The 25881-nt window shown below is 47.1% G+C and overlaps 1 protein-coding gene across 1 annotated transcript in view; it reads left to right on the forward strand.

The window, feature by feature from the left end:
* Nucleotides 1-6554: 6554 nt before the first annotated feature.
* Nucleotides 6555-25881, forward strand: part of KCNQ3 (potassium voltage-gated channel subfamily Q member 3) — a 239112-nt gene continuing 219785 nt past the window's right edge. Inside the window, exon 1 of the mRNA XM_065397818.1 lies at nt 6555-7164. Coding sequence (XP_065253890.1) covers nt 6836-7164 — 329 coding nt within the window. The 5' untranslated portion in view covers nt 6555-6835. The remainder of the gene's footprint in view (nt 7165-25881) is intronic.

Here is a 25881-nt window from a genome sequence, read left to right on the forward strand (position 1 = left end):
TGTTCCAGTGGGCCTTGCAACACGTTTGGCTGCCTTTCCCCTCCTGCAGATAATCCCGATTTCTGTCACCTCCGATCACGCCACTCAGCACACGGCTGGCTGCAGGACGATGCGGGAGGTTAGCGAGACCATCCTTTGGCCACTCCAAACTTAACCAACTCTGTGACATGTCGTGTGTGGTGAGAGGAGACTGAGGTTCCTCCCAACCTCAAGATGCAGAAGTGGAGCCCAGCTGCCTGACCCTCTCATCCCTAGCAACTGTTTCTACTGGTCTGTTTTCAAGGGCTGGGAACTCTTTCTCTTTGAGATGTAAGCCCGGTGGCCTGAAACCTGAGAGAAGGGAGCTCAGTGCTGACCTGTTGGTGAAATGGAAGAAGAGCGCCTCAGAGCTGCTTAATTGTAGGAAGGCAGGGGGTCCACAGGCAGTAGTGCAAGTCAAATTCATTTCTTACCGGTACGCTGCACTCATGGGAGGGACACAAAGGGGGGGGCACGTGACCGCCCCACGTGACCCCCTACATGACTCCTCCCTGCCTCCAGTGGGGCCCCCGCGCTCTCCCCATGATCCATCCCAGGTTTTCTGGAGGGGAGAGGGTGGGGCTCTGTCCTCCCACTGCGTCAGAGACTTCTGGAATTGCAGTGGTGAAAGGAGCAGAATGGCCCCACACCAGCAGCTCCTCTGGCACGGCTGTACTGCCCCCAACCCTGTCCTCCAGTGGGGCTGCTGTACAGACTCCAGACAGGAGATGCAGCTGCATGGAAGGGCTGGGGGTGGTACAGCCGCGCCAGAGGAGCTGCCGGTGTGGGGCTGCCCAGCAACTCCACGTTCTCCTCCTCCTGTGACTTTCCGGTACAGAGTACTGGCTATAAATATCTTACTGGTACGGCATACCGTTACCATACCGCCGTACTTGCACCACTGTCCACGGGCCAGGGTGCTCTCTCCCAGCATCTGTCACAGTCAGAGCAAGGAGAGCTGACCGAATGGGCCAGGCCTCATTGTCACTGTAGCTCCATGACAGCTGTGGGCATTTTGGTGAACAAACAGTAACAGAGTTTGGGGGCCATAAAATGCAACTGACTTTGTTAGAAAATACAAGGACGAAACATCTGCCTTAAATGTGCCTGGGACCGTGACTGCTGTCAGGCTCAGTTGGGAAAGGGAGTCTGCCCAGAGGTCGAGGAAGGCAAGAGAGGGAGAAAAGGCTGCTGCTTTCTGTTGGGAGTGTCTCTATGGTGGAGAGGACTCTGTCAAAAGTCCTAGATTCCACTGAACGGTTGCTGCTGTCGACACCTGGCAGAAGGGTTACACAAATGAAAGCAGGGATTCTCTTCCAAGGGTCCATAGTCCTCTTTATTTACATGGGGCTCACATGACTCCCATCCCCAGCTCACTTGTGGTAGCTACTAATAAATTAAGCCTATGCAATGCGCAGCTCCCGTTGACCTCAGGGACTGCAGGATGGGGCGTGGGCCAAGCGCTATGCAGAATGGCTGTGCAAGGCTGAGAACGCACAAGCTCAGTGCATGGTGTGCCACAACAGTCTGTGGATCCAGTCAGGTAAGCAGGACCGAATTATTGAGGATCCTCGGACTGGCTCATGGTGATCTTTTAATGACATTGAGATTTTGTGTAAAGGTCAACTTTATTGATTTTTGTCTCTCATAATTGTTAGAGGTTAAGATTTATTTTCCTCTCTGTTCCTAAAGGAGCTTGAAAACAGTGAGCCAGCACAATCTGGCAGTAGATATCCCAGCCTTACTGTTGGCATGATGTGGGAGGATCATAGAGGCTCTTATGCCACCTCCACCTTTGCTGGCAGAGGGCAATTTAGGGATTCCAAATTTTCTGCCAGTACCTGGTTGCTGTTGGCAACCAGCATACATTAGAGCAGCCTAGGCCCAGGATAACATGCCAGCCACTTTTGCACTGTGTGTTCCTCAGATAGAGACAAGGATCTGACCTAGTAATTCTTTGCCTTCAAGTAGTCTTTTTCTATTTGGCAAATTAGTTATTTCCTGTGTTTTGAGTAACCTCAAATTAACATGGCTATTTTCACTCTGCATCACCAGGAAGAACGCCAGCTTTCAGTATATAGGCCTGCAGGCACCCATCCTGCATATAAAAGAGCATAGGGCCAAAACCCAATCCCTAAGGGCCCCAGTAGAAACATACCCATTCAATGGATTCCTCATTTACAATTACGTTTTGAGACCTATCAGTTATCCAGCTTTTAATTCATTTAATGTGTGCCATGTTCATTTTATAGAGACAAGGTGGGTGAGGTAATATCTTATTGGACCAACTTCGGTTGGTGAGAGAGACTAGCTTTCCATCTTACATAGAGCTCTTCTTCACATCAAATGCCTTCCAGAAGTCTATTACATCCACACTATTACCTTTATCAGAAAATTTGTAATCTCATCCAAAAAAGAGACCAAGTAAGTTTGACCGGCCCTATTTTTCATAAACTCATGTTGATAGGCATTAATTATATTACCCTCCTTTAATTCTTTATTCATCGAGTCCCATACCAGCCACTCCATTATCTTGTCCTGGATCAATGTCAAACTGACAGGTCTATGATTACTCAGGTCATCCCATTTACCCTCTTTAAGTGTTGGCACAATATTAAGATAATCTAGTCTGACCTCCTGCATAACCCAGACCATAACTTCTGGTTAAACTAGAGCATATCTTTTAGAAAGACATACAACCTTGATGTAAAGACTTCAAGTATTGTAGAATCGATCACATCCCTTGGTAAATTGTTCCAGTGATTGATTACCATCACTTTTTTAAAATGGCATCTTTATTTTCAGTTTGAAGTTGTCTAGATTCCACCTCCTGACATTGGATCTTGTTTACACCTTTGTGTGCTAGGTTAAAAACCTCTCTGGTATCAAATCTCCCTGTCTGTGAATCATTCTTGTGGCTCATCACCATAATTTCAGCAGCACTTTTTAAACTGTGGACACTGGAAATGGATGCAGCATTTCAGTGCTGGTCTCAATACAGTTAATGCCACCTCCCTACTCCTCAATATTCCTGTTTATTCATCCAAGGGTCACACTTGGTTCTTAGCTGGGAGCTCATGTTCAGTCATTTGTCCACTATGGCCCCTAAATCCTTTCCCAGGTCACTGTTTTTTCAGGTTGCAGTTCCCCATCCAGTAAGTGTGACCTGAATTCTGTGTTCCTAAATGTGTGGCCTTGCATTTGACTCTACTAAAGTGCATGTTGTTTGTTTGTGTACAGTTTTCCAAGTGATCCAGAGTGCTCTACGGCTGATTTGTCCTCACCGTTATTTACCACTCCACCAAACTTTGTGTACTCTGCAAACTTTACCAGCAATGATTTTATCTTTTCTTTCAGATCATTGATAATACAGTGCTTCTCTGTATTCAAGTTCCTCTTTGAAACCCACTTCTGCCAGGCTAACCATAAGGAATCTGGAAGAGTTATATTGACTAGCCCAAGCTGCAGCCAAGCATCATCTTGACCTACTTAAGTCATATGCCTTTTCCCTTAACCTCTGACTGTTCCTCTGCCTGACTTTAGAGTGTAAGCTCCTTACAATCCTTATTTGTTTGGAAAGAGCATGGTGTAACCCACTGGTCAGTGCATGGCACATGTCCCTCTCTGTGCCTAATCCACAGAGGACATGAATCTGTTACAGCCCCCCAGCTACAGAGCCTGGTTCTGTAGCTTCAGCTGTAGAAACATATGTATTTGATTCTGGAAATCCCCATTGTCAGCCAAGGTGTTAGCTGTCACGCTAGCATGTGTTAGGTGCTGCCAGAAACACATAATAAATAATAATAATGGAGCATAATGCCTCATCAGGCCAAAACACATAATAGCTCTTATCCTGGAGTGTTCCATCAGGCAAACCTCCCCCTGATATCAAATGAGTTTTGCCAGAAGATATACTGAAGGATCAGACCTTTTGCATCAGCACCATCAGAAGCAATAGTACAGTCCCATTGGGCCTGGTACAAAGCCTGCTGAAATCAGAGGATTACCCTCTTTGCTACTTAACTGCTTCACAGTGAGCACAAATGATTGTTTGTGGCAGTTTCCACACAATAATTACTCCATGTGTACATGCATGCAGCAGGGCAATTCTAAATATTTTTATTAACACAGTGATGGTTTTTTAAACTGGATAATGAGAAGTTGGTGCTGGTCAGGTTTAGGGCTTAACTGCTTGAGCAGTTGTAACTGAAATGAAATGATTAATTTCTCTCCCTATTGTATTGGGTAGAAAAGCCAAAGGAGCTGGTACACTTGACTATCATCCATTGCTATTTGACATTTGTACATCCTTCTGACAGTAGGGTGAGTGGATAGCAAGATGACACTTTTTTCGGGGTGGTTGTGGTTATAGTTGCTTATGTAAGACAAAACCCCTAATATCAGGACGGTCCCGATAGTATCAGGATGTCTGGTCACCCTACTTGACAGGGAACGATAAATTAACACCCCTGTTTGCATCTGGGTTTGAACATTCGCTGTCACAATTTGAAATTGTGATGAACTGCTCCTCATTTTTCTCCACTTCCTATGTAATGATGTGATGAAGATTCAGACTTAGCACTTAGGGTTTTGACAGTATGGGCTATGTACACTGTACAGGTTTAACTAATCCTGAGATTAGGATTTAGAAGCACATCCTGATGCAAAACAGGCATTAGCGCAGTGGAAGCACTTCCTAGGCCAGAGCCACGTTTGGCTTGGTGGAAGCAATATGCGGCTGGACAGAAGCAGGTTTAGGGGGAAATCATGTATGGAGACAGTAGCAGCAGCCCCTAGTTCAGAACTGGGTCTGGGCTGGGGGGCAGGCATTAGCTACAGGGCCAGGACTGGATCTGCGGGGAGGGGGGAGGCACCTCCTCATACAGAGACAGAACCAGGTCTGGCCTGGGGTGGGGCAGGCACCTCCTCAGAGTCAGAACCAGGTCTGGTCTGGGGGGGCGGGGCAGGCACCTCCTCATACAGGGACAGAACTGGGTCTGGCTTGGGGCGGGGGGACGGGGGATAGGCACCTCCTCATACAGAGACAGAACCGGGTCTGGTCGGGGGGGGGAGGGATTGGAGGGGGGACAGGCACCTTCTCATACAGAGACAGAACCAGGTCTGGTCTGGGGGGAGGCACCTCCTCATACAGAGACAAAACCAAGTCTGGGGGGGGGGGCGGGGAGGAGAGAGATTGGAGGGGGGGCAGGCACCTCCTCATACAGAGACAGAACCGGGTCTGGCTTGGGGCGGGGGGACGGGGGATAGGCACCTCCTCATACAGAGACAGAACCGGGTCTGGTCGGGGGGGGACAGGCACCTTCTCATACAGAGACAGAACCAGGTCTGGTCTGGGGGGGGGGGGCGGGGAGGAGAGAGATTGGAGGGGGGGCAGACACCTCCTCATACAGAGACAGAACCGGGTCTGGCAGGGGGAGGCACTTCCTCATACAGAGACAGAACCGGGTCTGGTGGGGGGGGGGAATTGGAGGGGGGACAGGCACCTTCTCATACAGAGACAGAACCAGGTCTGGTCTGGGGGGAGGCACCTCCTCATACAGAGACAAAACCAGGTCTGGTGGGGGGGGGGCGGGGAGGAGAGAGATTGGAGGGGGGGCAGACACCTCCTCATACAGAGACAGAACCGGGTCTGGCAGGGGGAGGCACTTCCTCATACAGAGACAGAACCGGGTCTGGCAGGGGGAGGCACTTCCTCATACAGAGACAGAACGGGGGGGGCACCTCCTCATACAGAGACAGAACCAGGCCTGGGCTCACAGCAGGCAGCTGCTACGGGGGCAGAAGCGGGCCAGGGCCCGTGGCGCTAGGGACGCTGCTGGCTTAGCCGCCTCCCTGAGCAGGGGGATCCGCAGGGCTGCAGCTGCGGGGCTGGATTCACCGCCCACCTCCCCCGAGCAGCATCTGCGGGAGGGAGCCAGCACCCCCGGCCCCTCCTCTCCCGACATCCTTCCTTCACAGCCTCTTCTCGCCTTCCTGCTCCCCCAAGCCCCGGCCGCAGCGGGGAGCCCCGCGGCTGCAGCGCCAGACCCTGCCCAGGCAGCCGCGTCCTCCCGCGGAGCAGCCCGAGGTGGGGCGGGCGGAATCCCCCCCACAGCTGCAGGGGGAGGCGGCTGACGTTGCTGGGGGATCCCCGACTCCCAAGCGGGGTCTTCCCCGTAGCGGGCGCAGGGATCTCCCTGCCCAGCCGCTGTTAGCGCTCCGAGCCCAGCCTTTGCCTGGGCATTTAGGGCTCGCTTTGCAAAGGGTGGGGCCGGGGGAATACCCCCCCCCCCCGCGTGCCTCATGGGCGAAATTGTCAGGATCGCAGCACGCAGCAGCCGCTGCCTGCCGCATGCAGGCTCCGCCGTGCTGAACGGATGCACCATGCTCAATGCAAAATGAATGACTAGCCACACCGGGGCTGGGGAGGGGGGAGAGAGGAGGCGCGCTGCTATTTGCTGGGGACATACAATGGGCCACTCCCTAGCGTGAGGCTTGGGGGGTGCTCGCAGGCATCCAGCAAGCGCGGGAGGGGAGGAGAAGGGACTCTGGCATCAGGCTAGTCAATAAACTCTGCGATGGTGACATCTCCCTGCGGGGCCAGGTGCTGCTGCCACCCACCTCTCTCCTGCCATCATGCCTCTGCTTTAGCCCCAGTGATGATGGCCTGACAGCACTGTGATTCCCTCCCCCTACCCGTCTTTTTTTTTTTTTCTTTCCTTTTCTTTTTTTGGAGGGGAGCTCGGATCATGGCCTTGGGGCTCCGCAAGCTGCTGCTGCTTACCTCCAGCTGCGCCTTTAAGGACCAGCGAAAAAGATGGGACTCAAGTCCAGGAAGGCAGCAGCTGCGGGGAACGCTGGTAGCGGGGAGCAAGAAGAGAAGAAAGTAGGACTCACGGCTGGGGAGCTGGAGCAAGGTTCTTTGGCCTTGGGAGCTGGAGCAGATAAAGATGGGACCCTGCTGCTGGAAGGAACCGGGAAGGAAGAGGGGGGGAAGAGGAATCCGCAAGGGATTGGGCTTTTGGCCAAAACACCTCTGAGCAGACCTGTCAAGAGGAACAATGCCAAGTACAGGAGGATCCAAACTTTAATCTATGACGCCCTGGAGAGACCCAGAGGGTGGGCGCTGCTGTATCATGCCTTCGTGTGAGTATCTGGGGTTATCGCCAGCGGTGTATTATTTGTATTCCGCGGGGGCAGGGCAGGGTAAGGTGACTAGATCACAGAGATGAAATATCCCGACGGGGGCGGAGCAAAAAAACAAAACCAAAAGCCGTTTCGCAGGGGCCGGGGGAATTAGCACGCCCCAGCCACTACCCTCCCCGCAGCGCGTCCCGCGGGGAAGGAGCCGCTGGTGCGCAGCGGAGCGGGAGAGGCGCGGGGCTCCGGACCCCGGCAGTGGCGGGGGAGAGCGGCTCGGGCCATGTAAAGTTTATCGGCTGGGGGTGGGGGGACCCCGGCCGGCTCCTCGCCCCTGTAGGGGGTAGCGTCCCCGCCCCACGCCAGCATGTGCCGCCGGCCAGGTAGGAAGCCGAGTCCCCCCTCCGCCTGAGCGGCATTCCCCCTCCCTCCCAGGCTTGCAGCTGTAATGGCGGCGCAAGCCTGGAGGGAGGGGGTGGTGGCGCGGCTTCCACTTCCTGGAGGTGGTGAGGACGAGCTCCGGCACCGGGCTGGCAAGGGGGCTGCTCCCCCAGGAAGGAGACGGGGGGGCTCAGCCGAGGAGCCAGGACGAGGGGGGGAGGGACTCGGCTTCTTACCTGGCCTGCAGCGGCCGGCGGGACATGCTGGCGCTACCCCCCTACAGGAGCGAGGAGCCGGCCGGGGTCCCCCTCGAGCCGATAAACTTTACATGGCCCGATCCGCTCTCCCCCGCCACTGCCGGGGTCCGGAGCCCCCCGTCTCCCTCCTGGGGGAGTAGCCCCCTTGCCCGCCCGGTGCCGGAGCTACTCACCGGCTCCAGGAAGTGGAAGCCGCGCCACCACCCCTCCCTCCCTGGCTTGTGCCGCCATTACAGCTGCAAGCCTGGGAGGGAGGAGGAATGCCACGTGCTTGGGGAAGAGGCGGGGATTTGGGGAGGGATCCAATGCACATGTGAGTTAACATAATTTTAAATGCTAAAGCCTGAAAGGGGCTTGGGATTTTCTCATAGAAGAGGCATATTATGCCACTGTTTTGCTTTATCATTGTAGGCATAATGCTCATTGGAACTTGTCCTGAACAAGGAGAAAATGACCAAGATCTCATTATGGGCTAAAAATATGCCTTGAATCATTATTTTTTTGCTATCATCAAGATTTCTAAAATGAGAGGCTGTTTTATTTAAAAGGTTTTCTCATGTCTTTGTATAAATACATTCTCTTGAATACACATGTTGAAAACTATTTTATGAAAGCTGGGGAAAACAGATGGAACAAGACTAATTATGATAGATTTATGGATCAAAGTGCTTAAAGGGACACTGACCACTTAAATCTAGCCCAAAATGTTAAATGTGGTTATAAACAAGCTTTTAAAAAACCAAAGGCCAACAGAAATGTTTGCACATTTGAAAAAATGATTAAAACAAATAAACATCCACCTGCAGTGTATGAAACCCAACCATAGTATCACTAAGGGCTTGAAAGTGAAACTGATTTTACTTGACCAAAATGAGAGAACTGCAAAAAGGACAGCATACAGACTGACCAGCATGCTGGATTTCTAAAATTCTTGCATTTTAAATAATGTAAGATGTTATTAGTATCATAGACAAATAAATTTGTTTGCAACTAGATTTTTAAGTTGACAGTGTCCCACTAAAATAAATTTGTTTTATAATGTTGCATAGATGCGGTTGCAAAACAGTGTGGATATTGGATATCACTGTTTTTAAAAAATGCTGTAAACCATAGTGGACAAAATTTCTGTGCAGGAAGACTGAGGAGTTATTGCTGAAGTTGGTTGTTTTATCAGATACAAGTAAAGTCCTCTAGTCTGTGTAGATTGTGGATCCGTGGCCTGAACCTACCAATTCTTATCATACAAATAGTGTTTACTCACATGAGTAGAGCCATTGAGCTTAAGGCTCTGATCCTGCCATTGGACAAGTCTCCCACTGAAGTTCATGGGAGTTTTGATTAAGTAAGGAGTGCAAGATCAGGTTCGTTATTGAGATGAGTTTTTGCGTAGTGGTATAATACTGACTTATTGCTAAACCTCCCCTCCCACTCATTTAACTTAGATTGTTCTTTTCATGATGTATGTTATATGAAACAGGACATTGTTTTTCCGTTTTGCTTTGTTTAAAGTATCAAGGTTGAACTGCTTGAAAAACTAAGCTCTAGATAATGTGACATTTTTCCAGTCTAGTAGGGCAGCTGGTTCGAACTGGGTATGTGACTTAGGAAAGCTTATGACAACTGACAGAATGCATTAGGTATATATTAGCTCTGGGAAGACCTCTTTGATGGAGGTTACAACCCGGATCTCTTACTCTGTATTTTATAATTGATTAATTTGTTGTTTTCTGATTTTAAGACAAGAGACTTTTGAGAGAAGAGACTTGAGAAGTCCACGTGCAGCCTTCTCGCACAATCACTTCCATCTTCTTCTAGGCCAGGGGTTCTCAAACTTCACTGCACCAGGATCCCCTTCTGACAACAAAAATTACTACACAACCCGGGGAGAGTGGACTGAAACCTGAGCCCTGCTGCCCTTGGGGGGGGGGGGGGGGGGAAAGAGAAGGAGGGTGGGGTAAAGCCCAAGGGCTTCAGCCCCATGCAGGGGGCCTGTAACCTGAGCCCTGCCACCCAGAGCTGAAGCCCTCAGGATTCAGCTTTGGCCCCGGGCGGCAGGGCTCGAGCTTCGGCTTTATCTCCAAGCCCCTGCACGTCTAACACCAGCCCTGGCAACCCCATTAAAAAGGGGTTGCGACCCACTTTGGTTCTAGGCAATCCTATATGATTGGAATGAACTTCCAAAATCTATTTGTCTATGCTCCACTCTGCCTCATTTAAACCACTCTTTAAACCCCTATTTTCACAGCATTGTAACTGTACTCGGTTTTGTAGGCATTCAAAAATCAAACAAAATCTCAGAGCCCCTTCTCCTACAAGACTCCCCTCCCCTGTAAAACTAACCCTTGTGCCAGCCATCACTCTGATCACTTTGTATGTCATATCCTTTTCCTCCACACATCATTTGCTCTTTGTTTCTTTGTACACTGGAAGCTTTTGTGGGCAGGAATGTGTCTTATGTATTTGAAAAGCATCTGACATCTTTTGAGCCTGTGATACACACTTATTATGTATTACTTGTGCAAACAGTTCCTTTATTGGAAGAGGTATCCAAAATAACTTGTTAGGTGCTCAGACACCATGGGGATGAGCTCCATATAAGAATAGCATCTACCAGTTACCAGACACACATGATGGGGCCAAATGCTGATATGACTACAGTCCCTTCCATGAATAACGGATGCTCAACATTTCTCAAGATCTGGTTTGTTCATTTCAATGGGAATTTTACATGTTTAAGGACTGAGGGTCTGAGCACTTTCTGTGAGGTGGAAACTCAGCAGCTTTCAGGACTGGGACCTGATTACCCATGGCCCTTGACCTGAATGGGAGCAGGATCAGTCCCCATGTTAACTAAAGAAGACTTCTAGGGTCTCTTATTCCTAAAGTAAATAAAATAGCTTTTTATAGTTTCATAGCCTTGCATTTGTCACAAGTTACTCAAGTTGTTTTGGTGAGCACCTTTTTATGGCCCAATTTGTAGCCCACAGGGCTAGCTTGCCTTTACTATATCATTGCCTTGCCTTCACTATATTTAGCTGCTTTTGGTATATTCAGCCGTAATGCATGAAACCTACAGGCCAGTATCCTGTAAGATATTAGCTGAAGCATCAGTTAGCATAAGGTGGTTAAGTCGGCTGTAACCCTTGGCATAGATTAGCGGTTACCTTTAGATTTTGGGAACTAAGGGCAGGTCTACACTTACTTCCTGGTCCGGCCATAAGCAATTGAACTTCTGGGATCGATTTATCGTGTCTTGTCTAGACGCGATAAATCGATCCCGGATCGATCCCGGAAGTGCTCGCCGTCGACGCCGGTACTCCAGCTCGGCGAGAGGAGTACGCGGCATCGACAGGGGAGCCTGCCTGCCGCGTCTGGACCCGCGGTAAGTTCGAACTAAGGTACTTCGAATTCAGCTACGTTATTAACGTAGCTGAATTTGCGTACCTTAGTTCGAAGTGGGGGGATAGTGTGGACCAGACCTAAGAAGAGCTTGCTCATCAGTAGGAGGTAGAATGTTCCTGTCAGTGCTACCGCAAGGAACATGGGAAGTAATAACCGCAAATCCGCTTAAGCAGGGGGAGACAGGTACGATCACGAGCTGAAATGGTATCAATGTACTAACCTATAGAAGAAGGACACCTCCGCATTAGTAGGATGAGGAAATACGAACAAGGAAAAGAGGAAAAACCACTACTGAATATACATTATATATAGGGATGTTAGCGTAACATATTACCAAAGTTGCATCCCAGCCTGTGGGCAATAGGGGAGAGAGATGTAGCCCTTGGGAGGTGCCAGAATGATGGCCACTGGTGATGTGGCAGAAGGTAATGGCGATGAGGAAGATAATGGCTAACCTTTCTGGTTGTCTTGCAAGGGATGTTGCGAGTACACGGATGCAAGATGTACATTCTGTAGCCTCTCTATTTATCTTACTGAGTTAGTGACTGTGTTAAACTATTTGTGAATATAGAAGAGTGCCTATAGTGTGAGTGTTGCAGCTGTGCACATCAGGGTTCCCAGCTGTATATCATTTGAATAATACTGGGCCTGATGTTGGGACAAGGACCTGACAACCCTCAAAGTGATAACTGGGGATTCTTAAGTAATCAGTATAATTAAGACAGAATCGATAGATCAGGCAACAAATCCTACACTCATTGACTTCAGTGGGAATTGGATTGGGCCCTTACTTAGGAACCCAAACACATTGAGGGCAAAACCCTTTCTGTGCCTACGAACCCCATAGGGGCATGGTGGGAGTAGAGTGGGGTTGGTTTTGAAGGTGATCCCAGGGCAGGGTATTGTGGCTCAGGAGGGCCTAAGGGGAATGGACTCTGTTCCACAACTTGCTCCTCCTTTAGAAAGAGGCAGAGTGCTCTTCCATCTGGAGTCTGCTGCTGAAAGCAGTGCATGTGTAATGGGAGGGGGCATGGCCATGTTCCCAACACAGCAAAGCACACTCTTGAGACTTGGCACATTGGTGGATGCCCTGGTTGCTCCCCAGCCTACCACCCATGGGAGTGCGTTGTCTGGATCCTGCCCACTCCTCCCCCATCTCTTCCAGTGCACGAGAATTCGGCCCTATTATATTATTGTTCAGTATGGGCCTAACCTTGTGTGACGCTGAGTGTGATAGAATTCTGTGGGCATTCAAAACTTACTTATTATTTAATTATTTGTATTACTGTATCTTCTTGGAGCCCTAGTCATGCCTAGAACCACACTGAGTAAGGCGCTGTACAAACACAGAACCAAAAAAAATTACAATCTATGTAGCATGTCATAGGATCAGATCCTACAAAAGCAAAACTCTAAAAATGAAAGAAATGAAAGATTGTTCAGAAATCTGTTAGCGACATGCAGAGCTTTGCTCTTCTCACAGAAAGAGGAGAACATCATTCCACCAGCAGGAAGAATGATACCATGGGAAACGCTAACATTTAGAGCTCTAGATTAAAATCTGGTTTCTGTTTGCTCATGATAGAGCCTTTGAAGTGAAGGGGCTCTTCAGCATGTCTGTTGTAAGTCTCTCCTGTGTTGGATTTACAGCTCTGCCATGAAAGTAGAACTGCCCGGGAACGTCTCAGACTGAACCTCGCCAGAGACGCAAATAGTTGTTTACTTTTTATTAGGGGTCTGTGGGTGGGTGATAGGATCCAAAACATTTCAACAAGTGCCTATTTGTTGTGTTTTTTATCATTAAAAAAAACTATGTATTTTAGTGAAATGTTACTGCTCGGTCAGTAAAGTGGACTAGATCCTTTGGGTAGCCTCACAATCCAAGAAAAGATTTTAAAATTAAAAAGGAAATTGCAATATGTGCAAACCTATGGCCAATGAACAACTTAAAGGCCCAGCGCTTGCTTACTACCGGAAATAGTACTGATAAAGCCTGATCTAAAGTTCAATGAAATCCATAGAAAGGCTCACATTACCTTCAAGAGGCTATAGAGCAGGTCCGTAATGTTTATTACAGTTCTAGTTCTAATGAAGTTGGTCAATGAGACTTCCCAAGGCAGTAAACACTGCATCTGACAGTGTTTGCAGGCTCAGGTATTAATTTGCGTGAGGGGAATATTTCTTGATGAGGAACATTGATTTGCAGTCTTCACAGGGAACTGTGAGTCACAGAAACAGATGTTATTACCTGTGTGTGTTTTCTTGTGAATCTCCTCTCTTGTTCTGCACACGTGCATGTGTGTGCACTCACACTTACACTGAGTAGAGTGGAGAACTCACCATTTACTCCTACTCTTCGTTTCCTATCTTTTAACCAGTTACTGATCCACGACAGGAGGACCTTTCCTCTTATCCCATGACTGTGTACTTTACTTAAGAGCTTTTGGTGAGGGGCCTTATCAAAGGCTTCCTGAAAGTTTAAGTACACTATAGCTGTATGTATTTACTCTCTCTGTGTCTCTCTCTCTCTCTCTCTTTTTGAAAAGTTGAAATTTTCTGCAGAAATCAGACACTTTTTGCAAACATTTTTTGTTTAGTTGAAAACTGAATTTTCCATTGAAATTTGTGGAAATTTTTCAACCAACCCCTCAATAGAGAGAGTGCCTTCCAGACACCGCTCCTCCTATTTGCAATTTTGTAACATTCCTATGGCAACTACAGCAAGTGCTTACATGGAATAGTTCTAGTGGGAAAGTATTTTAGGGTGGGATTATTCAAAAGAGCTCAACGTTGGCCTAATTCTGCTCCCACAGAAGCCAGTGGTAAAGCTCCCTGCTATAGTGGTCCCATTGAGGTTGTGCTGGTGGCCTATGGATCAGTTGCCTGCCAAGGCTGACTGTGTAATGCAAGTTTGCTACAACTCTGATCAGCCAGTAGATATTGCTCATCAAACAATCCACTAGTGGAATATGTGCAGCTGCATTTTCAAACAACAGAGGTGTGTGAGGTCCAAGTTATCAATGGGTATAAACTCTGCCATTGAGAAGGCAAGAGTTAAAAATGGGGAAAATATCTTATTCTGAAATGTCTGTCCACAGCTTTGCGTTAATCATGTACTCAAGGCTCCTACCTAAAAACAAAAAAAAAATTTGTTTTGTTTTTGTTTTTACATTATTAAAATCAATAAATGCAGATAATTGTAAAACCCAACAAAACCCCAAATTAGGCTGCAATGCCTTGTACTCATTTAAATCACTATTTAATTAGATGAACTGTTGAATATTGTAAAAACTCCAGGAACCCAGTCATCTGCCTTAAAGAAATTACAGATTCTGTATTGCCAACCCAAACCAAATATATATAAAGCAAGATTCAGGCCCACAAAATCATGTTTGTTTTTTTAAATAGTGCATTCTGGGTTCTTTTTATTTGCTTTTCGGTCCCATTTTCAAGTTTTTCTTGGCAACTATGATTGAAACTTACTTAAAAAAGAAAGTTGAGACTCTCAGCTGATCACATGACTCCAGGAGCTGGGGGTTTAAGAAAAATAATACATATTGTAAGAGCTAGCAAGACAGATTTCAAGCTGAATTTGATCTTCAGTGGAAGATCCTGAAAGCAAAGGATGACTCATCTGAGTAAAGCATTGCAGGATCGGCCCTTTAGTGGACAAGTGGCTGACCCTGTACTCCACGAAGTCAATGCTAGTTTTGTCACTGAGTTCGATGGGATTTGTGCCTAAGGGGGTGGGTGAGTACATGGAACCTCTCCAAGCAGCGGAACTGGTGTGGTTCTGCTGTGCAATGGGAGGGGCTGGGTGCAGATGTGCTCAACATGGAGATCAACTGTTTGGGGGGCAGCCCTGGAGTGGCAGCATGCGGGACTGGGCAGGCTGGGGTGTGGCTTGAGGTTCTGCAATTGCATGGATCTTCCCATTCTTTCCCCTGTCACCTCAGGGCTTTTGGGTGTTTAGCCATGAGGCTGCAGTAGCCGCACTGGGGTGGGAGTGTGGGAAGAAACCCTTATTTCTGCTCATTTGCCTAGCGCTTGGCCCAGCTAATCAGCTTGGATTTGCCTCCAAGTGAATCAGCATAATTAAAAAGCAGGGTTGTTCCATTAGTGAATGCTCTTTACTTGTTTATTTTGACAATTCTAGTCCAGTTTTAATTATTTATGCTAATACTTCATAATGCACCAATAAATATTCTGTAGTATACTTTGTAAAAATAATGAAGTCTCAGTAACTGGAGACCTCACCACATACCTCTGCTAATACTTCTCTGCTGAGACCTGTGGAGACAGCCAGGGTTTTGTTTGTGGATTAATAAGGTTCAACCGTGTTCTGGTTGCTGTAAGCAGGCATTGTTACGGTTCAGTCTTTGGCTATAGAAAGCTGGTATGTCATTGACGTGGATGGGAAAAGAAAACAGAGCCCCAGGAGGACTCATAGTAATAAGACTATTGGTAACATTTACAAAAGTGCCTAGGTCCCATTTTCAAAAAGGCTCTTAGGCACTTAGGAGCCTAACGTTTGAAAAATTTACCCTCCCACTGATGTCAATGAAGTTTTATTGACCATAGCCACACTATTATGTGCTACGTAAGCTATGACCTGCAGCCTCTCAATCAGATGGTGAGGTGATGGGATATACAAACCCCACACTGAGCCTGAAAGGGTTAAAAGGCAATACTGGGCCCAGGTAGCTCCACACCTCTGGACCTTCCGCACATGCTCCGACTGGTGGAGTGGCTTCAATGGGATCTCAGCAACCTGGGCAGAGGGTGGTGGACAGACTGCTGGAGAGAGGGAGCTGAGAGGGGACCACAGAGTGAGCAAGGCCCACAGAAAGAGCTATCTCCAACCACCACCCTCTTTGGGAACCAGCAGTTACTGCAGGGCCCTGTTCATATGGACTCTTTTTTGTTGATGAGTGACTGTTGGACAGAGGGGCCATGTCCCAGCTGAAGGGACCTATAGGTAGGAAATAGCCCACGGCAGTGGACTTAGGCTTGCTGTGGGGAGGACCCTGTTGGTGTTGCTTCACACAGGGCCCTGGGCTGGGACTTGGTGGAGATAGCGGGCCCAGGTCCCCCAGCCTAAGGTCAGGAACAGATGCTTCCACTGCCCTGACAGAGATGCAGAGGGCCAGCGGTGCTAGGTATCCCTAAGGAATGAGTTACTATCCCATAGTACAGCACAGCAAACTGCCTCATCTACTGCCCAACAGTTTAAGGTTTATATAACAGCCTGTATCCTGGGATTGTATTCTAGAATCCATTGGTGAGACTTGAGCTATGGTGAATAGTTCCCACCTTTACAATTGCTGCTAGCTGGACCCCAAGGCTCCACCCCTGCCCCACCTCTTCCCCCAAGGCCCCACCCCATCCTGCCTCTTCCCCCAGGCTCTGCCCCCTCTCCGCCTCTTCTCCCTAAGGTTCCACCCCCGACACTAGCTTCTCACTCTTGTCACCTGCTGAATTGTCTCAAGGAGCCTGCCTGCAAGTAGGAGGCGGCCCCAGGTGAGCAGGAGCTGGTGTGGGTTAAAGACCTGGCACCTCCCCCCACCCTGTAGTAACTGGCCTTTTGGTTCAGGTGCCATTTAGCATTGCCAGATCCCCTTTTCAACTGGACTTTCCGATCGAAAACCGGGCACCTGGCAACCCTAAATGGGACCTGGACACAAGCCAAAAACCGGACTGTCCAGTAAAACCCGGACAGGTGGTAACCCTAATGGTGAAATGAGCATCAAGATTTTGTTGTGCTACTCAGACTATTATTGGATTCTTCTGGTTTGTAATGAGACCTGAATTTTCATGGGTGCAGCAGCCTTGGTTAGGTGGGTGTGGGGTGCTCTCATCCCCTGCATATGTGTGTTTTCTCTGTAACTGAACCTACAGAAAGTTTCCAGAAATGAGCAGGATTTTTCCACCTGCTTCACTTGTTTACAGATGGATCTGTGAATTCTAGCATAACATTAAAAACAAATCCAACACAAAAATAGAGAGTTAGAGGCTGTGTATTATAGTCTGGTTTCACTTTTTACTAATAGTTGGATTATTTTTAAAATCACTGATCTATCTATATACACACATACCCCTATTGTGTGTGTGTATATATATTGCTGAAGCCTAATTCTGCCCTGGGATGGATGTGCAAAGCTCCCATAAAGGCCATTTGGTGTCATATATGTATCTGTGGACAATTTGGCCTTAAGTCATTTTGAATCTAATTTAGCAACCATAAGGATTTTTTTTTTTAATCAGAGGGTTGAGTGTTTGGAAAAATTCTTTGTGTCCTGGTCTGAAATGAAATAGGTCAGGATCTTAGAGATATAGGTACACTGCTGGGGATGGTCAGATACTATAATGATATGCTTTGTAGAAACACTTATAAATAAATAATAGTGTTTGTTCTTTAGTTAACAGTGCTATATACTGTTTTGCATAGCACTTTACAGAGATTATGAAGGCATGGAAGCATTGCTCCTTCAATTGCTTCTGGCACATACAGTATTAAAAGGGATAACTTAAATACGAATAGCTTTATAGAGAATATAGTCCAAGAACCACTAAATATGTGCTGGCTTCTTTCTCATTTTAAAATGATCTTTCGTAGGCTTATCCGTTTGTGCCTGGGAAAAATATTTTTAGGCTCAAATTGACCTACTTTGGCAATGGCTACCTTTGAAGGAACATCGGGACTGGATGTGTTTGTGAGTTACCTACTCTGGCCTTAATCCAGCACAGTACTTAAGCATGTGCTTAATTTTAGGCATGTGAGTAGCCTGTCAAAATCAGTGTAAACAGAGCAACTAATTGGGTTCAATGTAGTTTGAGTCCAATAGCAAAAGAATTTTAATGCAAACTTTGACAGAATGTTGTGGCACCTTTTGGCCTGAGCAGTTAGCCAATATTTAGTGCATAAGAACATAAGAATGGCCATACTAGGTGCATACCAATGGTCCATCTAGTCAATATCCTGCCTTCTGACAGTGGCCAATGCTAAATGCTTGTAATGGAATGAACGGAACAGTGCAATTTTCAGTGATTCATCCCCTGTCATCCAATCTCAGCTTCTGGCAGTCAGAGGCTTAGGGACATTCAGAGCATGGGCTTGCATCTCTGATCATCTTGGCTAGTAGCCATTGATGGATCTATCCTTTAGGAACTTAGATAAGTCTTTTTCAAACCCAGTTATACTTTTGGCTTCACAACATCCCATGGCAACAAGTTCCACAGGTTGACTGTGTGTTGTGTGAAGAAGTACCTCCTTCTGTTTGTTTTAAACCTGCTGTCTATTTCATTGAGTGATTCCTAGTTCTTGTGTTATGTGAGGGGTAAATAACAGCTCTCTATTCCCTTCCTCCACCCCATTCATGATTTTATAGACTGCTATCATACCCCCACTTAGTCTTTTCTTAGCTGAACAATCCCAGTCTTTTTAATCTCTCCTTGTATGGAAGCTGTTTTATACTCCTAATAATTTATGTTGCTCTTCCCAGTACTCTTTCCAGTTCTAATATAGCCTTTTTTGAGATGGGGCGATCAGAACTGCACGCAGCATTCAAAGTATGGGTGTACCGTGGATTTATATAATAGCATTCTGATATTTTCTATCTTATTATCTATCCCTTTCCTAATACCCTGTTTGCTTTTTTGACTGCTGCTGCACATTCAGTAGATGTTTTTAGAAAACTATCCGTCATGACTCCAAGATCTCTTTCTTGAGAGGTAACAGCTAATTTAGACCCATCATTTTGTATGTATAGTAGGGATTATTTTTTCCAATGTGCATTACTTTGTACTTGTCAACACTGAACTTCATCTGCCATTTTGTTGACCAGTCACCCAGTTTTGTGAGATCCCTTTGTAACTCTTTACAGTCAGCTTTGGACTTAAATATCATGAATAATTTTGCTCCATTAGAATTAGAAATTGATAGTACAAGTCAGGTATATTCTTCGGTGAAATCTTGTTTATTTACAAAGAGTATACATAAAGTCTTGTTTCCACCCAACCCCCATGTATTCAGACCGCCTCATACCCAGACTCTCCCGTCGAGCCTCACCCCCCTGCATTCAGAACCCCCCGATGAGCCCAGCTCCCCCTGCATCTGAACCACCCCGATGAGCCACCCTCACCCGAATCCCCACCCCACTGAGCCCCAATCAGCTGCACCTGGATCCCCACTCCACTGAGCTCCACTCCCCCAGCATCTGGACCCCCCACTGAGCCCCCCACACCCAGACCCCCCCCATTGAGCCCCAATCACCTTCACCTGGACCCATCTGCAGAGTCCCATTACTGTTGCACCCAGAACCCCCCTCCAAAAGCCCCCGTGCATCCAAATCCCCCCCTGCACCCGGATCCCCCACTGAGCCACCCGCACCCAGATTGCCCCACACAGAATCCTCTCAACCCACACCTGGATCCCCCCACACCAAGACCCTCCTCACTTGGATCCTGCCAGGTTGAGTCTGCCTGCCTACACCTGGTGCACCTGGCACAGAGGGGCAGGGCCCTGGGGTGTTTCTGGGGCAGGCCCGGTCCTTGCACTGTGTCAGGGTTGAGTTCAGCCTCACCGCTGAGTCCGTGTCCTGCAGTGGGGGACGGCGAGCTGCACTGTGGTCTCCCACCTCTGTGCAGCCTGTGGCCTGTGCTCCCCAATGCTATGCTTGAGCCTCCACATTTATTTAACAAAATTTGCAGATTTTTAAAATATTGTGTGCAGAATTTTTATTTTTTTGGCGCAGAATGCCCTCAGGAGTAATAGTGGGAATAAACAACAACTGGCAGTTTCCTTGTTTAGAAACCCCTAGGTCTATCACTCCAGCGAGTCCTTTGCCAAAGAAGCTCTGTGTTTCTGATATAGGCGCCGACTCTGTGGGTGCTCCAGTGCTGGTGGGTGCTTAGTACCCACTGACAGCCCCCCATCAGTGCCTCCCCCCCCCCCCCCCCAGCACCTCCCACGCGCTGCGGATCAGCTGTTCCACAGTGTGCAGGAGACACTGAGGAGGGGCGAGTGTGGGGCGAGCTCGGGGGAGGGGTGGAAATAGGCAGAGTAGGGGTGGGGCCTTGGGGGAAAGGATGGAGTGGGGGCAGGGCCTGGGTCGCACCTATGTTCTCTGATATTTTTCAGGATCATTCTCACTCCTTTCTCTCTGGCTTTCTTCAAGAGCTTGTCTACAATTATAATTGTACAATTATATGGGTATAATTAAACTGCTGTAGTTATAACTTCCTCTGTGGACATTCTCTTCTGGAATAAGAGTGGCATTTTTGTGTAGTTTAATTTCCTTCTAAAGCAACGTAAATTGAACTGGGAATGGCATACAAACTGGAATAAGTGTTCACACAGGGACTGGTAACATGGCAGTCACACCTTAGCTTATACACACATAGCTTTCCTGTGTAGACAAGCCTCAACACACATGGCCTGCACACCAATATCCTAGCCCCTGTGTTTACAACCAGGGAAGTCCCTGTTAATCTACTTGGGTACCTCTGCTCAGGTCTTGCCATGCAGTTTAGTGCCTCAGGTGGCACCTTCCATTGTCTGCAGTTATTGCATTATGAAAATGGGCTTCATTGCTCCTTCTGTTGAGCTTGAAATAGGTTGGTTGGGATCCACTGGCTTCAATGAGGTCTGTTATTGTCTTTGGTTCTAGGACTCCTTGTGGTAGCTATTGGCAACTTTCAGCATAACAGTAATGTTAATGCTGAGCGTTCGTGTGGTTTTCAAAATTAGGAACATGCTGTTTCTTGTCTACGTGTCAGTGGCTATTTGCACAGTTATTGGAATTGTGCATGCAACTGAAGAACTTGTGCATGCAGATTAGCACACAGTTGCAAGTACATTTTTGCTTGTGAAACTGCATTTACCTTTTTTTCTTTGAAAATCAGGCCTTTTACAAAAAGAACAGGAGTACTTGTGGCACCTTAGAGACTAACAAATTTGGATGCAGCCGAAGAAGTGGGTTGTAGCCCACGAAAGCTTATGCTCTAATAAATTTGTTAGTCTCTAAGGTGCCACAAGTACTCCTGTTCTTTTTGCGGATACAGACTAACACGGCAGCTACTCTGAGGCCTTTTACAGTTTTTGAAATGTGGTTTTTTTAATGCTGGAAGGGACCATTGTGATCAAATCACTGGCAAAAAAGACCTCGCCCAATAATTTCTGCAAGTGTAGTGGTTGTGGTGATAATATTTCTCCTTGTCAGGGTCATAAAAGTGTTTGAGTAAGCGGAGAAGAATAATGTGCCAAATGCTGAAATGGTGTTTGTTCATTCCAAGAGTTATTTCTCTCAGTCTTTCTTTGTTTGAATGTCGTTTACTGACCACGCTTGCCTGTGCTAACAGGAAAAGGGTTCATCACTAGTACAAAGGCACATCTTCCATCTGAAGGTCTTTCTCTGAGAGCATGGCTGTGTGAAAGGAGGACAGGGGGTGGAGATGAAGGAGTTTACAAACCGGGCACGGCCAAAGATGCCGAGGTGCAGACAGAGGAAAATGGAGGTATCTTAATTGGTTCAGTGCATGGGTATGAAAGGGAATAGCTTTCCCCAGGTGATGAAAAGAAGCCTGGCTCTGCTATGGTGAGTCTAGTGCCGGGGTTCTCAGGATAATTTTTTTGGTGGCTTCAGAGTGCGGCCACCAACTCTTGCTGGCAGCCGCTTTCTCACTTTTTCCTAAAATACTTAATTAGCTTTAGGAAAAACAAATAAATATGGACATGTACACGTCCAAATCATTGCAATGTATTTATTGCTAGCGAGTAAGTCTGCTGTGAAAAGTGATATTAACAAACATACAAGTATCACTTTTCACAGAAGATTTACTCAGCCTTGGCATGCCTGGAGACAAATTAAGCCCTGGATGGGGGTGGGGGAGGCAGCGGGGCCAGGGACAATGGGGGTGGGGCAGGGAGCCAGCAGGGGGCTGGAGCCTGAAGCCCCACAGCCGGAGCCCGAAGCCCCGTGGCCAGGGGACGGGGCCTGGGGTTGGAGCCCAAAGCCCCACAGCAGAGCCTGCCGCCCCTCCACCCCAGAATTGAAGCCCAAAGCTTGAGCCCCACTGCCCCTGAGAAGGTGAGGAACGTACCAGCAGCCTGCTCCTCCAGGTGTCTCCAGAGGGGGGCAGGGCCCAACACCTGGGCTAGTGGCCCCAGCAACCAACACCAAGGTGGTGCATCCAGGAGCAACAGGGAGGGGGAGGGGCCGCTACTTTATCCCCCCTCTTCCTCCCATCATAGTCCAGGAGGCTGTGGCTGCAAGAAAAGCCCCTGGTGGCCGCATTTGAGAAACGCTGGTCTAGTGGCAGAGGGCTTTAGCTCTGTATAAACAGCACATAGATTATCATAGTCATAGATGGGGCATTTGTCTTCACGTGTGGAGGGAGAATTTATCCAACAGCCTGGTGTGATATGATGTGATCGCCACATGCATGCATGTGATTGCCACATACTGTACAATAAACTAGGGTTTGAAGAATTTACCGGGCGCTAGAGGCCTGCGCCTACTAGCCAGAGGCTGATTGGAAAGTGGAGGAGTTGGGCTCCACTAGTGACATCCATGACTTCCACCACTTATTGGAGGGGGTTGTCTCTTGGACCCTCTATCATTTGTATCAGCCTCTGGCTAGTCTGACAAATATGAAGGCCATTGGGAGGAGGAAGGAGCTTTATCTCTCTTCCTGCTGCCCACCATAGAGCTTCCTGACTGTGTAGAGTCGGGAGAATTTCAGTACTCACAGCTCCCCCATCCTCCTCACTGCTGCTGCAAGGGGGGAGAGCTCTATTATATTATATATTCCCCAGACTCCTCAGCGGTATGGAGGCTCCATTACTCTGCCTCTTCCCTCACCCTCCTGGATGCTACTAAGGGAAGGGAGGCTCCCCTTCTCCATCCTTCCACCACCTTCCGCTTTTGGGGTCCCCCCCATGAATAGCTCCATGGCCTGCTTGTGGTCCTTGCTTTCACAAACATCTCTACTAATTATACCCCCCAGTATAATTGCTTGGCCTCCTTGGTGCTGCAACCTTTCCAATATTTATCAAATGGATTCTCTTTAGTTGTTGTAATTTAGCCAAGTGACACATACTTAATGCTGCCAGAGTTTGATCCTGGGAGGTGCTGAGCATCTGACTTCCACACCTCCCAGGATGAGTCTCTCTTCCTGCAAAAGTCAGCCCTACCAATTTCCTAACTGTTTCTGCTGCTCTTCTCTGAACTTCCTCCAGTTTGTCCATATGTTTCTATGCAATATTCCAGGGGCTGTTGCATGATTCCTCTGCAGGTGTTGTCCAAAATGGTCTCCATAATTTTTGTTGTCACATCATATTATAAACTCATACTTGTTACCCTTTCGGGTTTTTTTGGTGTCACTGTTTTCTAGGCTGCTGCCTACTGTTGAGTTGATGTAGTTAGGATTACTTTCCTACAGATTATCAGCATGCATTGGTGAAGTTGAATCTCACTGTTATTTTCTGGCCATGTTTCTAGTCTCTGAAGGTTCTTCTTTTTTTTTTTTTTTTCTGTCTTCAGTGGTGTTTGCAGCTCTTCTCAGTTTGGTATCATCTGCTAATCTCATCACAGTGCAGTTTGCTTCCTGTATAGATCATTAATGAAGTATTTAATAAGACTGGACTTCACACAAATCCCTGCAGCACTTTACTAGGTACCAGCCCTATATCTGATATGTTACCATTTACTATTATTCTGTTTATAATTCTGAAGCCCGTTTTTTTGGTCATAAAACAGTGTTCATATTCAAGATGACCTGCATTCATTTTATGAGTAGGATTTCATGAGACACAGTATCAAATGCTTTACTAGAATCAAGACATCAAATATTTGCTGGTTTCCTTTCCTATGCAGAGCCCCTTTGACTTCAGTGGGGCGCCACGCAGGTGCAGCAGACTGTCCAGGTGAAACAATTGATAGGATTGTGGCCTTAATGTTGATAAAGGCTCCAAGAGCTTTATACAGGGATATTTAACTTAGGTGCAGTTACTGTTATACTCTGTGGGTGAAATCCTGGCCCCGTTGAAGTCAATAGCAAAACTGCCTTTGCCTTTAATGAGTCAGGATTTCACCCTATCTATATGTCATGTAGCATGTCATATTTTCCTTCTAAACTCCATTTTCCATGGCGCTTTCTCAGAAAATCATCACTTTTTCCTCTCTAACATTCAGGCCCTGCTTGTGTTGATCAGAGCTACATGCGAGCCCAAATTTCTCATCCCATGCCTCAACAAATTAACTCTGACCAATAATGATCCATGTTAACATGCTCGAGAGGGAAAGCCCCTCTGAATTAAAGATCCATAGCATGAATCATTGTCAAGCTTTTTTACCGTTCCATATAAAAAGAGGAAACGGCTGTTGCTAATTACACCATATCATGGTATCTGGGCTTTTCTCCTCTAATTTATTTATTTCATGTTTTTTTTGTTTTTTGTTTTTTTGCTACAGGGTTGCTTCCACCTGCATGCAATGAAGCTATCACAGAAATCAGATATGGCCACTGGATGCTGTGACAGAGGCCCATTGGTGATTCACCATTCTGTGTCAGCTCTAGGCAGGCCAGACATACTCACTGCACCTCACACAGTGTTATCATAATGTGTATCTCAAAGGTGTCATCTACAAACTGGTAACATGCTGGTCCTGAAAATCATTGTGTGGTGTATGTATGGAGGGTGTACAAAGCATTATAAATACGTGATAGAATTATATTCTTAAAGTGTGTTTGGCGAACAATGCATAAGCCCAGTCTGCCCTAGACAAAGCAATGTGTATTTGCTTGTCTGACCATCCTGGTCATCAGGCAGAGACAATGAAGGTACATTTACATATAAGGTAAACAAAGCTATCAAGCTAACAAGTGGGGGAGAACACAGCATGGCATCTACACCCAGCAGGAGAGAGAAACTTTGGACTTACTTTTCAAAGAATACATTTCAAAGGTTTACTGGACTATAAAAAGAAGGGGAGAGAACCCTGTAGTTGTCTATGTAAACTGGGGGGATTCAAGAGGCCAGAGCTCTTGAAATCACAGGATGTTGGGTCTTTCAACCAAGGACTTGAAGTCTCTGGGAACTAAGTATAGGTAGGAAACCTGCTTAGGCAAGATTGTAACTTGCTGAAATTAAGTTTGAGGCTTGGAAGCGTATTTTTTTTATTTTGTTTGCTTGTAACCATTTCTATTCCAATTCCTTCTACTTGGTATCATTTAAACCTATGATTGTTTGTTTAATAAATTTGTTTGACTGTAAACCAATTCAGTGCTGTGATTGAAATAAGAGTGTTTTTTAAACACCAGTTAAATTAATGAGCTGCCATGTATTTACTCTTTAAAGGAGCTATGAATTTAGTAACATCTGTGAGTGTTCCAGGAGAGGATGGGACACTACAAATACAGTTTTGGGGAAATCTGAGAGGTATTGGGGGTCACTCTGCAAAAAATAACTGAGTGGTGGAAGCCAGGATGTGACCTGCATGCTTGTCTGCTGGCTGATGGTGTTCGGGCTGTGAGCCACATCAGCATAGTGTTGAAGGCAGCCAGAGTTGTAAGGCAGATGGTGACACATACCCTTACTGGTCTGGGTTGGACCCCAAAACATCAGAGATGGTTAGGTTTTACCCTATGTTTTTTATGTAATTTGTACCATGTCTGATACATC

The sequence above is a fragment of the Emys orbicularis genome, chromosome 2 (assembly GCF_028017835.1).
Source record: "Emys orbicularis isolate rEmyOrb1 chromosome 2, rEmyOrb1.hap1, whole genome shotgun sequence".
NCBI classification, from domain to species: Eukaryota; Metazoa; Chordata; order Testudines; family Emydidae; genus Emys; species Emys orbicularis.